The sequence below is a fragment of the Euwallacea fornicatus genome, chromosome 19 (genome assembly GCF_040115645.1).
Source record: "Euwallacea fornicatus isolate EFF26 chromosome 19, ASM4011564v1, whole genome shotgun sequence".
Classification (NCBI taxonomy): Eukaryota; Metazoa; Arthropoda; class Insecta; order Coleoptera; family Curculionidae; genus Euwallacea; species Euwallacea fornicatus.
Window position 1 is genome coordinate 3,510,260 of NC_089559.1, and position 17,184 is coordinate 3,527,443.

Below are 17,184 nucleotides of genomic sequence, written 5' to 3' on the forward strand. Positions count from 1 at the left end.
AATGCTCGATACGGGACATCTAAGAAACCGACGGCTGTAGTAGCATTCCCGAAATACTGCTTAATATATAATAAATTTAATTATCAATTCATTAGCGAGATAAGACTGTTGTTTTTTGGAATCAGCTAGAGGTCAAATTTAAAAAATCAGAGACCTAAAAATTGATCAAAATCTAATCTGGCGACGTTCCATTTAGATACACTTTTCCAGGCTTTGAGCGTGGTTGAACTACAGTCGGTGCAGAAAGTATTCGTACAACAGATAATATTTTATAAATAGATAAATTTCAATGATTTTAATGTTAATTTACTTTGCCAAATTGATCATACACATTGTTTCACATTATTATATTACGATATCAAGAAAAAAAAAACATAAACAAGAGTATTTCTAAGAAAATTACACCAAGAACAAAAAATCGACCGGAATAGACTCGCATAAAGTATTCGTACATAGCATGTAGTTGCATCTTCACCGTGACTTAACACATACACATTTTAAATTTAGTAAAATTGAAAAAGTTGAATATTAAAGGTAATAAAATAATTTTTTTTTACAATGGTACATAACATTTTGAAAGCTTCTTAGGATCATGGGACGTAAAAGTAATGAAACATCGGAAGAAGTGCGACAGTTGATTGTTAAAATTACATAATGAATGCAAATCTTTAGCGGAAATTGGTAGAATAGTAAATAGGCCAAGATCTACTATACAAACGATTATACACAGATATTGTGAGCGCAAAACTTCCAAGAATAAACCTCGTGTTGGACGTCCAAAAAAATTAACTGAACATCTAAGACGCATTATTGCGAGGAAAGTTAAAGAGAATCCTCGAATAAGTACGGAAAAAATTGCTACAGAACTAAAGACATACAACAATACACTTGTTTCTGCTAGTACTGTGAGGAATTGTTTGAAAAAACAAGGCTATCAAGGCAGAGTTGCTCGTAAAAAATATTTTATTAATGAGATCAATAGTAAGAAGCGATTAGAATTCGCTAGAAGACATCTTACCACCCCACTATCTTACTGAAATCGAGTCATATTTACTGATGAAAGTAAATTTGAAGTTTTTGGCAACAAACGGCATTTTAAGGTATGAAGAAAAAAAGGAACTGCGTTTAATAAAGAAAATTTACAACCGACAGTGAAGTATGGTGGAGGATCTGTTTTGGTTTGGGGCTGTATGAGCGCTTCAGGAGTAGGATCGCTTCATTTTATTGATGGTATTATGAACCAAATGGTATATATTCACATTTTAAAAACCCACCTTCTACAAAGTGCAACAAAAATGAGAATTAAGGATAACTATATCTTTAGCCAAGACAATGATCCTAAGCACACTGTTATAAATACCAGGCTCTGGATCCTTTATAACACCCCAAAATATTTGAAAACTTCTCCTCAGTGGCCAGATATTAATTCCATCGAACATTTTTGGAGTTACTTGGAAAAAAAAATTAGAAACCACCCAATTCAATCAAGGGAGAGATTAAAAGTTGCACTTTTAGAAGAGTGGAACAAAATTCCGGAAAATTTTACAAGAAATTTAGTTAATTCTATGCCCAGAAGGTTAGAGGCAATTATAAAGTCAAGAGGTTATCCTACAAAATACTAAAACTGTTATTAGAGTCGTATTTGTTACTTTAAATTTCGTTTTTGACATGTGTACGAATACTTATTGCGTCTGAATTCGTGATTATTTTGTAGTTTCCTATATTTATTTAAATAATAAAATTATTAAACTTACTTTTTCTTTTAAAAATATTTGTGAATAATATAAATGAACCTCTATATGTTCCTTTTTGTCTTGTAAAGATGTCCTTTATAGCATAAAATCGATCGTTTTTATAATTTTGCGTTCTGTACGAATACTTTCTGCACCGACTGTAATAAGGTTCAGTACTTGCTCCTTGTAATAATAATTGCAAAATTGAACCTCATTAAATGACGAGGTTTCTATTTAGGTGACACTGGTGATAACAATTATAGCGGAAGACTTTCACTGTAGTATTTACTTATTATATTCTGCCTTAATTTCCTCTCGATACAGTCCGCCCTTTGCTCAATTTGGCTCATATTTATCTAGGTTTGTAGAGGCTCATCTATTCGATTTTATTTTGCAGTGCTTTCGAAAGGATATAACATGTTTATTTTTCGATATAGAGATTTTGTTGTTTTAATTGCATTACACTTATTCGATCCATTTGCTATTAGACTGTACGTAAGTTAGACGAAACGTATAGTGAGAATTATTCTAAACACGCTCAATCACAGTCCAACCAAAAATGTTTAATCGCAGCCGTTTTTTCCATATAGTGCCATCTATAAATCATGCGAAGGACTAGTCATTAAAAACAGGTAAGTTCTTTCCGCCGAGCAATGGCTAATTGAACTATTCACGCATAGATGGAACTACACACAAATATATTTTACTTTTTATTGTCTATAAAGCCTTTTCTGATCTGTCCTGCTACGTTGAAGCTTTTCTGATCAAATGGCGAAGGCGAAAAAACTTTATTCGCCGTAACTGTGAGTCATCGAGAAAATTTATAAATTTACCTTGGATGATATTTTTAATGATTCGGTACGGAAGAAATGTTCAGTTTGTGATCAAAACGAAAATTTAAAAAATCACAAGAATGCGGCATAAATTAATCTTCAAGCGGAAACTTTCAAACCTGACTCAGAGCATGTATTAAGAAACTCTATTAAATCATCATTTCGGGTACAATACTGGCCATGCAACAATTAATGAATTAATAGTGACTCAATGCAATTCCTCGAAATCTTGTGATACAAACTTTTACCAGGTGAATAAGAAATTCCATATTATGTGTAAGTACATCCTTTTTGTTGCGTAATGGAGATTATTACACATATTCAAAATTATTTTTTGTGAACACCCTATGTCATTTGCATGAAACATTCTTGGAAAAAATCATAAAAACAACACAAATTCACCCATGTATTTGTCCTGAACCATACACTTAAATTATTTACGCAACTTAGGCATGATCTACAAAAAAATACTCGCTAGGGCTAATTCTAATAGTGATAATTAATTTTTTCCAAAAAATAATTTTTATGAAGACTCACTGGGGCATATTTCTATAGAAATGATCCTTCTAATAAAGTTGCATTTTGATTTTTTTGCACTTCTAGTACTAATTAATTCTGCCAGGATTACAGTAAACATCCGTTAAATTCTCCTCGGAATCCAGGGCGTCTTGCCTCGATAAATGACCAGAGCTAGGCGATAAACTATGTAAACTACCATTACTATTGCTGATGTCTTCTTTGGGGTTAATATTGGATAGAAAGCCGCTTAGGGAGCTATCAGAGTCACCTGAGAGGGTCCGAATTCTGAACTTTGAGGGTTGGTTATATATTGAAGATTCTGCTTTGGTTTCCTCATAAGCTTCTACCAGTGAAGGAGTATAGGAGGAATATTCGGGAGTATTTGATAATAGATTTTGCTCACTCCGGCTCTGTCCTGCGAAAGTTGGTTCCAGAGGGGTCAAAGCAAGTCGTTCTGAACCCGAAGCTTTCACTTCGTTGGATGGGGAGGACACTTCGGAGACCAAAGGTGTACTTTCATCACTAGTTTCATTCAAATCTGGACTGGATTGCAATAGTTTTTCCCTGAAACGCTGCAATTTATCTCTGCTTTTTTCTTTGGAGTAAGTCCCCACATGCCTCCTAGGATTATTGCTATTGTCGATACTTTTTGAGCGCATCCTCAGCGCCGGTTTATGCGGTTTCACCTCCTTTAAACTTAAAGAAATCGGTCTCGATTTGTTCTGCTCCAACAACGGTTTGCTCTCGTAGAATACCGTGGAGCTATTAGAAGAAATGCTGACTCTATGAGAGTCCGATTCGGCTTTGATGATCACGTGCCGCCCTTTCCCCGTCTCTTGCACCAACTTAATATTGGGTTTGTTGCCGTTAGATGAGTAATGTCGCTCTTGGGCTGAAAAGAAAATTTCCAGATCAAGGGCTGTAAGGGTGAGTTCAGGGTCCTACCTGGTGAAGGAGGTTGAGAACTGCATCTCGAGCTATTATCGCTCAGGCTTTCAGAGAAGCCGGCAACTGAGATTCCCACGGGTTGCCAGTGCATGTGACCCACGGGGGAGGATTGCAAAAGGACAAAATCGGTCTCACCTATTCCGGAAGCGCTGTTGGTGCGTGACCTGGTGCCGCGAGAAAGCGCTGTTTGTATGTCTACAAAGCGAGAGAAAGCGTAGAGGTGTGTATGCGGAAAAGAGGGAAATGTGGTAGTATGGAAGTTAGAACAGAGTGTGCATGTGGTTTGGTACATTAAAATATGTTTAATCACCCAACTCCAAATAATTTTTTCCTTATATCATTGCAAGGCAAGTTCTTAAAAAAGTTGTGAGAAACGGACGGATCCCTCAAATGCAAACTCCCCTAAACATGTTTGACAGAATTGTGACAAAATGTTGAATATCTGAATTAAATAATTTACTGGGTGCAAAGTAGACCAAAGACATGCTTTCATTATTTTTGGTGCAAGCCTGTTGGAGGTGTAGTTAGTAGGTACTTACGTTGCGAAAATTCAGCTCTTCTGAGAGCCTCTCGTGGAGATATATATATAAAATTTTTGTTAAAATAATTTAACTGTAAAAAGGTCTTTCATCAGAGATCGTTATAATAAACAAAGTAAAAAGCGTCACAAACCTTGTATTGATAGCAACGAGTCATTTGTTGCCTCAGAATGTAATTATAGGTTTTTTTTACTAAGGAAGGTTAGTTCTAGTAAGATATAAGGCAATAAGTCACGGTTAGAAAAAAGGTTATTTTTAGTAAGGCATAGAATGGTAACAACAAATTTCGGGCATGGACCTAACAGATGGAATTTTGAAAAATGAATAATAAAATTAATTGAATGATTGAGCTAGAAGAAGTTTCAAAATTGGATGAAACAAACTTAAAGGACGATTTCTATGGTAGGGCAGTACTACAATTATAGATTCTATAGATATAGATTGAACCCACAATTGGAGATTGAATAGTAAATTCTTAACCTATATTGTAACATTTGTTGTTACCTTTCTCGGCCTTCGTATACTTCAGACCAATTACTGTTGATATAATTACCCACCATAGTATCAAGGATAATAGAAACCTTATATGATAGCTTATGCAGAGACAAAATAAGTTAGTATATAAAATCAATTGATTATACATTGTGTATAAAAATCAGGCAATCATGAAATATCTCGAAAAATGTGCAATTTATTAAAAAATATCTTATATAAAAATTGAAGGAGTTTAAAAATTCTACCATTCATTATTGATGCAGTATTGCAGTATTGAGAAATATATAATGTGTGTCACAAAGTAGTAGTAAAATAAAGTTATGTTTTTTTTATGGAATGACCAAGTTTTAATGACATTTTTTAATTTACTCTCCTATTCTGAACACATTTAATGTAACATATCCTATGGCTGAAGTTACTTATGGGTAACTCTAGCGGTTCAGCAGTTATTGTTGAACTAAAACGCAAAAGAAATTGCTTTTATACAAATGAACTTATTTTTATTAAAGGAGTGTTCAAAATGTGCCCCCTGAACGCCTTGATAATGAACTAAATTATAATAGAATTTCTCAATAACATATTAAAGCGTTCCAATAGTAATTAGACGGCATGCGTTAGTAATTCTTTCTCTTAACTCACTTAAATCTGCTGGTTTCATAGCATACACTTTACTTTTTGAGTGGCTGCACAGAAAATAGTCAAGGAACGTTGTATCCAGTGATCTACGGAGCCATTCTATTTCACCTCAACGTCCTATCCAAGCTGCATAATAAACAAGCTGATTACTAGTTAGACATTAGATAAAAAAATAAAAGTCATTATCACCTTTATTAATGACATTTAGAATGGTCTTCTAGATAATCAGATTTGTGCCATCTGCATATTTTGAACACTTAATCTAATAAAAATAAGTTCATTTCATTTTCGCTGCTGACCCACTAGAGTTAGCCATAAAACATATTAGATAAAATCTGTTCATAATGCGAAGATAAATTAGAAAATATTATAAAAAGTTTTCCATTTCCTAAAAAAAAATATAACTTAAATTCACTGCTACTTTGACGCAGCTTGTATATTTCCGAATAGCGCAGAGTGGTGGAATTTTTAAACTGCTTAAATTTTTATAGAAGGTGTTTTTTTAAAAACTTTATATATTTTTTAGATATTTAAGAGTTGTCGGACTTTTCGTACACAATGTATATGAAAATATCAGGATACATCCTGAATGTTGACAATTTGGTGAATACATTTTGGCTATAAGCAATCTTATGAGCTTTCTCCGTTACGAGCCACTTTCCATGCTTACTTCTTCAGTTTATAAAGTCGCTTTAGTAGTCAATAAATAGAGACAAATAAAGCTAAAAAAAAAAAAAAATATATATATATATATATATCTAAAGACATTTTGAAAGCAAAAACCATAAACGAACTTAAACTTGTAAGAAAACGGTACAGAAAATGCATTTACGCAATTCCATTAATAAACATTTAACATGCAAAATGCCAGTACAAGCTACAAAAATATTGTCAGTTACTGAATTCACATTTACGCAGACGTCACATCACGAATACGGTTACCATGAGACAAATAATTCTTTCTGTAGGTCCAAATCAAAGCTTTATTTCGCATTCGTACAAGTTTAGGAAAATACGTACTTAACATTAAAAAATCTTATTTCTAGCCTTAAATTTCTATGAGGAAGACATTGGAGATATATTCATTATAGAGCAGTTAGACTATGATGGCGACTGAGATGACAAAAAAACTATAAAATAATTAATAAAAAACTTAAATTACAGGTAAATAAATATAAATAAATAACCTTTAATTAAACCTTCAAATATTTAGTACGAGCTGGATGCAGGAAACTGGAAAAATTTGACTATTTAACATTGAAAATCGAGTAAAATGAAAAGGTGAAATGTCGGTGCATTTATCCCTGGACTAAAGAAAAGACGTGGTTTACTTGATCATCGCAGGAGTGACGTTGGTTTGGATCGGCCTTGAACTATACGTCTTTTTCTGTTGCACATAAACATTGCAATACGTGACGCTCAGCATTTTTAGAGGTCAAATAATCTATTATAGTCAGCTAGTAAATGATAAGGACGACATATTTAAAAAAAAAGCTTGACAGTAAATTTCAAAAAAAGAATTGTGAATTCAATAACTGCAAACCGCAAAATTAGGACTTCGTTTCCTTGTGGCTGCTAAACCAACTTCCGCAACTACTAAAACACAGATCGTGCAATTGAAATCATCCCATATTAACGTGAGTAGAGAAGCGTGAATGAATCAGCCGGTGCAAGTGTTAGTAAAAACCTTAAAAATATTATCAATTGTTAGTCAATTCCAAAAAATCTAGCCTAAGAGATTCATCACCCAGGAAAAAGCGACTTTAAACTTAAGACGGATTGCCGTCGCTGATAAAAATCGTAAGATTGGAGCGAGGGCCGCCGGCCTCGACGTCATCCTCATATGTCACCTTCTTAATGCATTTCTCAAAGTTACTGTTACTTGTTTTCTTATTAATACCCTGAAAAATGAATTCACCTTGAGGACAATCGGGACTCGGCGGAATTACAGTGGTTTGAGGCAGGTCCGGATCAATTGATACTTTGACGTCTTCAGTTTCCTCCAGTACGTCCTCACAGGCCTCTTCGTTCAGGGTTTGAAGAGCACCGCATATCATTTGTTCTTCAAGGGTCACCTAGAGAATTACTCCTATTAATCTCCAATTTTTAATTTAAACACATACTATTAGAAAAAATCAGTTTGTAAACGCATGATAAGTCTCTACAGTGCTAAAAATGCTCTCGATTATAAATGATAAGTACATAATATTGAGTTTGTGGGGTTTTTACTATGTAGCTATAACTAATTGATATATTAACGTAAATTATGTTGCGAGCTTGTGTGTTATAATTGTAATGGGTAGTTACACTAATTAAGACCTAAATTACTTACCTGATACTACAGAAAGCGTAACCGAACAAAATTGTGATTTAGTGGCAAATAAGCGCGAATAGTCAAAAGATCCAAATTGTCAACTCAACGAGTATCCATTACTACACATTTAGATACTCGATGCATCAATTTAAATATTTTTTACCTGTTTCTCAATAACGCTTTGTTTCCTCTCCCGAGGCATTTCAGTCTGCATTTTGCTGTCCACTTTATCGATGGTGTTAGTTTTAATGCTGCCTGAAAATTAAAATAATACTAATAACTTACTAAAATCAATTTTCCACCCCCCCAAAATACCTTTTCTTTCGGGTTTTCTCGAAACAACTTGCGGAGGCACCTCGTCCGGTCTCAACAAGTTGGTGATTTCGTACTCCCTTAATTGAATTAAGGTAACTTTGAGCATTTCCCAGTCCCCGAATGACATTTGTAGCAACTGACAATTGAAAAAACATTACTAATTTTTTCAAAATTTACTAAAATCAGACCTTCTTCAAGTCGTCCAAATCGCAGTGCAGCAGAACTCTTCCATTGATATTGTTTTCTTTAATCAATCTTATGTAGTCAGGAATGGCATTTTGGTTAAGGTCTTCCATGGACGACAACAACTTGCAAACACCGTCAACGTTCAGAGTAGGGAGGCGCATTTTCAAGGCTTCGGCCTGCAAAAGTGCTGTTGCAACGACCAAATACCGAATGTCCCAAATCCTCAATCCGAAAATGAGCTATTTTAACTTTCATTTTTGGTAGCATAAAAAACTTTTTCATAACTAATATCACCAGAAGCGATCTGAATATAAGAAAACACCCCGTATTTAAAACAGGCATGTACATACATCTAAAATTGTCATAGGTGGAACTGTTGCCGACGGTCGAGATGCGTTAGCAACGTTGCCTAGAGAGTTGAACTGCGTCCATGGAGACGTCACTGTGGGCGGTTGGTGATAGGAGCCCATTTGTCCCAATTTTGGCAAACTGGATCCTTGCCGCCTTTCCCTCATATGGGGCGCGGCGATAAACTGTCTTGCCGGGGGGCCTGGAGGCCAATCTGCCGACATCTGACCGCTCCAGGCGGGCATGGGTGTCTGTGAAATTGCCTGGTACCCAGAGGAACGTGTGCTAGGCATGAGCAAACCTTCGTCTTCAAAACATTGAGCTTCTTCTGCAGATAAAATGCATTTCATATATTGCTAATTAATCATATAAAATATTTTATTCAAAGTGGATATCAATCAATACTCTCTTCTCACCTTTAATAACTTTCTTCAAATACGGATCCAAATTGATGGTGAATGGAAGAAAAATCTTGAGGTCACTAACTAAAAGACTTGATCTATGAAACGACAGGAAGATATCGAATTTCTTTTCGTCCCTGTCGAGCTCGAGCAGTGGTTCCGAATCTTTAATCGACGATATTAAGGGCCTGATCCTGAATTTCAATCAGACCCAATTAAAATCAAACACTAAACTCAATATAATGCGGTCATACTTGTCGTAAATGGCTTTTAGAGGGGTGTTATCTTCTAGCTGGTCTTCGTACAGGTCGTAATGATAAATTATCCACGAGGTTCTGAAGGGCCACTGCTCGGTGATGTTGATCCAGGACGCCAGACGATACCAGTTGAAATCAATTTGAAAGGCTTTCAAAAGACGGCCTAAAAAGTTAATGAACAATAATGGAACTGCCGAATTTGGAAATTGGTGTTTTAAGTGAAATTTTGAAATTCCATTTATTTCTTTATTTTTTTAATTTTCGATTTGAATGTTGTTTCTTACTCCATTTTTCAAGCTCTTTTGGTACCACAGTATTAAAAATTTTAAGTTAAATTGCAAGTGTATTTTTTAGTCGACTGAACGATAGAAGAAAAAAATTACTTACCAGTGACGTAAACTACATTCATTAGTCTGCGCATGGAACGCGGGTTAACATCACTGAAATAGTCATCTGTTAACAACATTTTGGTCAAGTCCTGAGCACCCCCTAAATAATACTCCTTTAGCTGATTATATTCATAACGTTTTCCCATTTAATCTACCAATCCTATTCAAATTCGATCCTATTGAACTGGCTACAGATTCCGAAAGCTTTAGTTTTCGAGAGCCTTTTCTGGCCCCCGCATACTTCAGGTTCTCCTTACTGGCGGATATCAAGGCGTTTTCGTTTGATAATCGCCGGCTGGAAGACTATAAAATGGTTCACAAATAATTCTTATATGACTGAAAACAACTGACCGATCTAGCAAGGAATGTATTCAAATTTTCGTCGTTTTCGGACCACCCAGTGCTGCTGCTCTGCGCTTTTCGATGAGAAGAGGCGGTCTGCTGTGCTACTTTCACTTTTCTGAGGCCCGAATTTTGTAAGTAGAAAGGGAGGTGTACCATGTTGTTGAGGTAGCTGTGACCACCAATGTTACTCTCGGTAAAAAGACGACGAGCGTTCATTTCCACAGCCTATAAAACCCACTTTTCGTACCTATTTCCCAGGATTCCCAGGTAGCAGGGACACACGATAGTGACGTCAATGTCTGGTGATTAACTGCCATAAGTGGTTGTAGGGCCAATAATAGACATTACACTCATGAACGACAAATAACTTGCATTATGACTAGAAAAAGATGTAAAATTTTAGAGGTAACTTTGACGTCACTTGATTCAGCTGATCATTTTTCAATATTTTCTGATCAGTTTTTGACGGCAATTCGACGGGTCTCTACTACTTGGGGGGTTCTTTAAACCCAAATTAAAGGAACATATAAGCATTATTATTTAGGCCGTTTCCAGATAATTATTTGCAGATTAAACACACAATTTTCAGTTAATAAATAGGTAAAAATCAGAAACGGTCTTTAGATGACGATGATATACAACAGCGTAACTAACCTGATCCCAAGCGATCTGCATGATGAAAAATTGAAATGTGTAAAAATGAGGATAATTGTGAAATTTGTCTTAACATAATTTAGTCTGCAATTCCACCGTTTCCCTAATGATACGTGCGGTGTTGTTAAAAAAAAATCTATTTAGGCAGACATATTAAAAAAGATACGAAATGGAAGCTCAGGCGTCAGAAATGTGAGATGAATTATCGGAAATGCGAGCTCAAATAATAGATAAATCAGTCAATCACGGCTGAAATTGCAACTAAGCAACGACTTACCTTGGCAATGACATGAGGATCAATGGCCAATATCACAATGAACGGCGAATTCGCGTCCGAAAATAACATATGGACAGTGTCCAGTATCAACAAGACTTTCTCCTGCTCGCAACTGTCTAAACCATCCACAATGACCACTAGCCGCGTTTGTTGGGCACTCAAACCGTCCAAACATCGCACCATTTCCTTCATTAAATTCACCTAACAAACCCGGACGCTTTTAAGTGAAGTTCAAACACACACCAGGGAAATCAAAAAGGTTTTCCTCTGAGGCCTTTTGATGCTCTAAAGATGAAAATTTCAAGAAGACAGGTTTGGAGGATTTGAACCAGTTCAATTAATCAGAAAATTTTCAAAATAAAATACTAAATTTCTGAACTTCGAAAACATTCTATACAGGGGAAAACCAATCGATATTCATGGCTTCAAAAGATTCAGATGAGACTATACCTCCTGCCTTAAAGTTTGCAAGAACCCTTCGCTTTTTAAAGTATCCAGTTTCGAAATAGACCTCTGCAAATGTCGTCTTTGTGAGAAGAGCACTGACACGAACAATTTGCTCCACGTGTAAGCATTAGCGATGGTAGCGACTGCTAGCAGAAGCGCTGCAATTATAAGGATAATTTCCAGCGAGGATTTGGTTATGCCAAATGCAGCGGTATCTCTATAATTTCATTTATTAGACGAAAAGCTCGTGAGCAATTGTGTGACTTACGTTTGCTCGGAGCTCACGCGCTTCAAGTAGAAGGTCAAAGCGTTAAGTCCCACGACTATCATGCAGAAAGTGATTTCGAATATTATGACATAGGGTAAGCAGCACATTTTCCGCCAGGTCCAGGTCGATGAAGATTTGACTAAAACATTGTCCGTTAAAGAAAACGCCAGGCTTACGTAGAAATGGTACCTGGTTTAGGTTTGAATGCTCTGTAGAGCCTTGTGGCGAGAGTTCCGTAATGGCTTTCTATGGAATCGTACAGGGAGCCAATCATTTGAACTACAGAATTTTCGCCCCCAGTGGTACTACTCACTCTAGTTTGGTCGGTGAAGTAGAACCTGAAATCGTTATTCAATTCATTCCCTCATAAGTTACTTCAGAAATTTAACTCTAGTCAGAAATCTATCATTTGATTGTACTAAATGGAAATCATGTTCGAATAAAAATTATTTTCAGAGTCGTTTATTATTTCCCTAAATACCACTAGTACCAAATTCATTACCGCAGAAAATCTATTTGAGAAAATAATTTTTTTTAAAATAACTTCTTTTAAGTGCACTTTCAGCAGTTTTGTTTAAAGAGGTACTGCGTCACTGTGTCTTTACCAGTCATGCCGAACATTTTATTATTTATACAGAGTAAACGAGATTTAGTCCAATTAAAAGTTCAGTAGTGTAAAAGGTTGATTTAGGGTGTTTAATTTTTGAAAACTTTCCCTTCTTCGTAGCATACATTAGCTGACATGGCACCACTGGTTGTAAACCGATCAAATAGGACATTTTATTTTAATACTTGGTATTTAGTCTGAGGTTTGTTGATGGAGAAGAGATATTTGAGTGATTACAACATTACAACATCTTCTTTTTCTGGAAGTCATTTTAATAATTTTTCGAATAATCAGGTAAGGCATGCCACTGATTTGTTGCTAATCAAGTTTAATGGTAATCATTTTTCTGTAATGCTTGATTGACTTCCCCTTACCTTATTGGCTGCGCTGAGATACCGTCGTGGTTAGAGGACCCCGGTGGATGGCAAAACAATATTTCAAGAACCAATTTAATATTATTCATTTTCCTAGTCAGCTTTACGTTCAGATTGTAGGGCCAATCCCAATCGTAGCTGTCAAATAAAATGATTTACAAATCACTGGGAAAATTCCCCGCCAAAACAGGTGTATACCTCTTACTAGCGAACCAAATGAACCCTAAAAATAAGAAACACAGCAGGAAAAAGGCTACGGCCACACCGAAGGACCAAATTTCGGGCTGCATCCGCTTACTGGTGGCCTCTATCACAATATAAACAATGGTGGCGACTACTATTGACAAGTGAAATATTAGCAGAAATAGCAGACTCGGGAGCTGGAAAGTTGGGTCCACCCATTCTCTAGCGAAATTCTTCATTTCGTCTATAAATATATATATATATATATATATAAATATGAAATTTCTTACTACGAAAAATTTAAAGAGGGGTGTTGGTACCTCTCAGCTTGGTAAGCAGAAAGCTTTTTCCGCTCCCCCATTTGGCATACAACCCCACGGTAATCGGCATGGATAGACTGGGCTCACTTAAAATGTCAGCTAAAGCACTACTGTAGAGGTCGTATCCCAACATATTCTCATTGTCTTCGTTGGTGTTTAAACGCCCTTAAAATATTCAAGTCAAATGAGTTTTAATTCCTCTAACATTCTCGTCAAAATTACGCGACTCGAAAGGCGAAAAACTATTAGAATTCGGTAAGAGTCGCCAAAAATAGATGAGAAAATCTTTTTCAAAAACTATTTTAAATGCGAAAAATGCATAAATTACGCAGAAAATTCATGGTTAGTCGCATTTACAATAGTATGTAAAAATTCATATAAGAGTCATTATAAGGGTTCTTTTTTTTACTTATCTAACTTTGGAAAAAAACTCACTTGCTCCGAATATCTGCCCTAAAATCGTCTTGGGATAATTCATGTCGATATTGTACGGCGTCTCTCCCCCCCTATTGGGCCTATAGAGCAATTGGCTGTGCTTAGGGTTTCTCAGCAATATCTCCACGATGGCCTTAGACCGGGCCCTCATTGCTATATGAAGGGCGGTGTCGCCCTTTTTATCTGCAGCAGAGACTTTCGCCTTCTTTTCTAGCAACAACTGCACCATCTCAGCATTACTAGGTCAAGGAAACAAGTCTAAGTTATAGCAGGTGTTAATAATTTCAAAAGTTTCAATATCTTGAATACGACAAAAGCTGCAAAATTATAAATACTTTTTGCTGCTTTATGCGGTGATTTGTCCTTTGTGTAATAGGTCATTATCCTTAGGTGGTGTAATAGATGCCAAAAATGACTAGTAAATTTTCATCACTACGGGACATACCATAGACCCTTCCAAACTACCCGTTGCAAAAGTTACTTTTTTCCAAAGCCTTCATCCTTTTCAAAATATTCCGATTGCAATTTTCCCTTTACCATTCGAAGGGAAACTTACCGGTTTCTAACCGCTTTCAATAAAGGCGTGTCCCCATCTTTGGTGGCATTTTCCAAGTCCGGATTATGCGTCAACAACAGCTTTAAGATGGCAATGTTTCCTTTTTCGACGGCCATATACGTAGCTGATTTTCGGTCTTTGCCTAAAATATCCACGTCCGCATATTTCTTCAGCAAAGCTTCAACCACGTTTTTGTGCCCTCCCTTTACTGCGTGGATTAAATTCGTATCTCCGGCTCTGTCCTGAAATAAAATTGTAAAAATACTTCATAAATCTAAGGGTTAGTGAAGAAAATAAAAAAGCTGTGTTTACTTGTATATTAAGGTAGGCTCCAGCGGAAAGAAGAGCGGTGGCGACCTCGTAAAATCCTTCTTTGCAGGCTATAGTCAAAGGGCTACATCCGTCCTTGTCCAGAGCATTCACATTGGGTTTATACTCCAGCAGAAGGTTGACTACCTCCACGTGATTACCGTAAGTGGCAACAATCAGTGCTGTCCAAGAATACATGCCCGCAGTGTCAATATTGGCTCCTACCAACAAGTTTCTTAAAAATTCTTCAATATGTGCCGTTTAAATACCCACCAGCTTTTAAGAGAAGCTCCACAATTTCTACAAAACCTTTTCGGCAAGCCCACACAAGACCCGAAGTTCCATATTTGTCCCCGACGTTAACTTTGGCCCCATGATTAATTAAAGCCCGAGCAATCTAGAAATGAAACGTCTTTAAGATCACGAATACAAGTATACAGAGTTTCGTTTCTTCAACGCCACTTATCTCTTTTCTTTTGAACCACCACACGAGAAGATATTTTGCATTAATCTACCAGTTAGGATATGTTAGGCAGTAGCGTTACTTCGTTTACTTTCAAAGCACTCACCTCGAAATGTCCCCTACCGCACGCCCACAACAACGAGGAAATGTGGTAATTTCCATGGGCATTTACCTCGGCGCCTCTATCCAGCAAATGAAGGGCCACATTCGAATGCCCTTTGTAGGTTGCCCACATAAGCGCTGTCCAACCGCCCTAAAAAGCCCTTAAAGTCAAATCAAAAACATCGAGAAATACTGAAGTACCATGTCGCGATGGTCAATTTCGGCGTTGTGCTCCAGAAGCTGCAAAACAATGTCGTAATGCCCTTCTTTAGCCGCACAAAGCAAAGCAGTCCAGTTGTCGTTATCCTCGGCATTGGGGTCGGCTCCATGGGCCAAGAGTTCGCGGACAAAAGCACTTTTGCCCTTTGAGGCGGCCACCATGAGAGCAGTAGTAGAGTTCTAGGTGTAAATTTCAGCAAACTTCTTTTTTTACTTACAAAAACCTACCTCATCTCGATCATCTATCTGAACTTGTTTACTTTCTAAGAAGGACTGAAGCCCTTGAAGGTTGTCGCTATTGACGTACGATATCAGCGATTGGAAGCATAGCGATACCATCGACTCAGTCTTATGCAGCGTCTGTAATGGACCATTATTTATAAGGCTCATAAAATGAAGCACTACTAGGGTTAGTGAAAAAACTGCACCTTCTTCGTGATTTGCGTTCGCGACATATTCAGTTAACAAAATGAAATTGCTAACATCTACAGAAGATTGTCATTGCTGGAAATAAGTTAGCACATAATATTAGTGCTTTTGTTTGGCTTTGTGACGAACGTAAAATACACAATGGAAATTACTGGCAAACATAAGCCAAACCTGAAAGCATTCTCAGAAAAAAAAACAAAAAAAACAACAGTTTCGTTGACCTTAAAATGCTTCTAGCTCCGTGGGAACAATAAAACACACTTAATTCAAGCCAAATATTATAAGTCGAACACTCGGTAAAGACAAAAAAAAATTCAAAGCAACACCCAGAACTAACGTTATGGGAATGTCTCCTCAATCCCAGGCCGAAACTGAACTTTCGGCCAGTGTCCCCATCAGGGGAGGTAAGGGTGAAAGATGGTAGTCCCAGGTGGGTCAAAGAGCCTCTCCAACTAGACGAGACTGAGGCCGAGCCACTAGAATCTCCTCTTTCAGGGAGGGCCAGCCATAGCAATGAGGGCCTCCTTCTCGAGGGCGTTGGGAGCTCTGAGGCGATACTATGACGACTTTTACTTTTTTCCTCCAGATCTTGGTCATTTTTGTTGGCCATGAAGGGGGGTCAGGACTCGTCATCTAGATGGATGTTGAAATTTAGAAGGCCGTTTAGAAGATATGACTGTCGCTTCATCCTATTGCTTGGATATTTATAGTACCGAAACGAATTCGAAGGCATTCTAAAGCACGGCTCCCCTATTCAATTTGTATGAGTTTATTTTAGTTTAGTAATCGACCAGGAACCTAATTAAAGCAAATGAAATTATTTTAAGCTAATAAAATGTGCATTTATCACTCATCAGATAATACATGAGACAGAATCTAACATAAGACTGAGTTGTTATATAACATTAAATACCTGACTATGGGAATGATGGTGGTGATGGTGGTGAAGATGATGAGAAAAAATTCTAGATCTTAAGGCTCTCGCAGCCATCTCAACCCACAAAGTCACAATGCACAATGAAAATTACCACCCATATGAAAGAGCAAATTAATCAACACTAATTAAAAGCACACCAAATACTTAAGGAATGGAGGCAATAAAATTTATTGGCTTTCGCGGAGCGCGCTAGTAACAAACGTATGGACGAGTTAAATACATATTTATCGCTTCGAGTGTCAATAAATGTTTATGGAAAAGGCAAATTTGCCTTTTCCGTTGTCAATAAATGGATATGGAAACGTAGAAATGTCTACACAAGTTGTTGATTACTAGTGGTTAATGG

At 36.8% G+C, this 17,184-nt stretch overlaps 1 protein-coding gene across 1 annotated transcript; it reads right to left on the reverse strand.

Annotated features, from left to right (window-relative positions):
• Window positions 1-2,958: 2,958 nt before the first annotated feature.
• Window positions 2,959-16,764, reverse strand: Arms (Ankyrin repeat-rich membrane spanning). Its single transcript, XM_066293735.1, has 27 exons — window positions 16,239-16,764; window positions 15,701-15,832; window positions 15,455-15,652; window positions 15,258-15,404; window positions 14,962-15,085; window positions 14,692-14,909; window positions 14,380-14,621; window positions 13,824-14,062; window positions 13,389-13,553; window positions 13,084-13,312; window positions 12,886-13,023; window positions 12,094-12,242; window positions 11,905-12,043; window positions 11,640-11,853; window positions 11,190-11,390; window positions 10,265-10,483; window positions 10,069-10,216; window positions 9,912-10,013; window positions 9,522-9,687; window positions 9,283-9,461; window positions 8,869-9,194; window positions 8,521-8,694; window positions 8,333-8,468; window positions 8,181-8,272; window positions 7,622-7,778; window positions 4,031-4,228; window positions 2,959-3,977 (listed from the first exon to the last, which is right to left on the reverse strand). Exons 1-27 carry the CDS (start codon window positions 16,509-16,511, stop codon window positions 3,172-3,174), a joined length of 5,511 nt encoding a protein of 1,836 aa, XP_066149832.1. The 5' UTR covers window positions 16,512-16,764; the 3' UTR covers window positions 2,959-3,171.
• Window positions 16,765-17,184: the final 420 nt, after the last annotated feature.

Excerpts from the sequence above, each read along its gene's own strand:
- Arms (XM_066293735.1), bottom strand. The coding sequence starts at position 16,511 with ATGGCCAACAAAAATGACCAAGATCTGGAGGAAAAAAGTAAAAGTCGT. Across the intron at positions 14,622-14,691 it reads GAGCCTACCTTAATATACAA|GACAGAGCCGGAGATACGAA; the intron begins GTAAACACAGCT and ends ATTTTATTTCAG. Across the intron at positions 10,217-10,264 it reads ATACATTCCTTGCTAGATCG|TCTTCCAGCCGGCGATTATC; the intron begins GTCAGTTGTTTT and ends ACCATTTTATAG.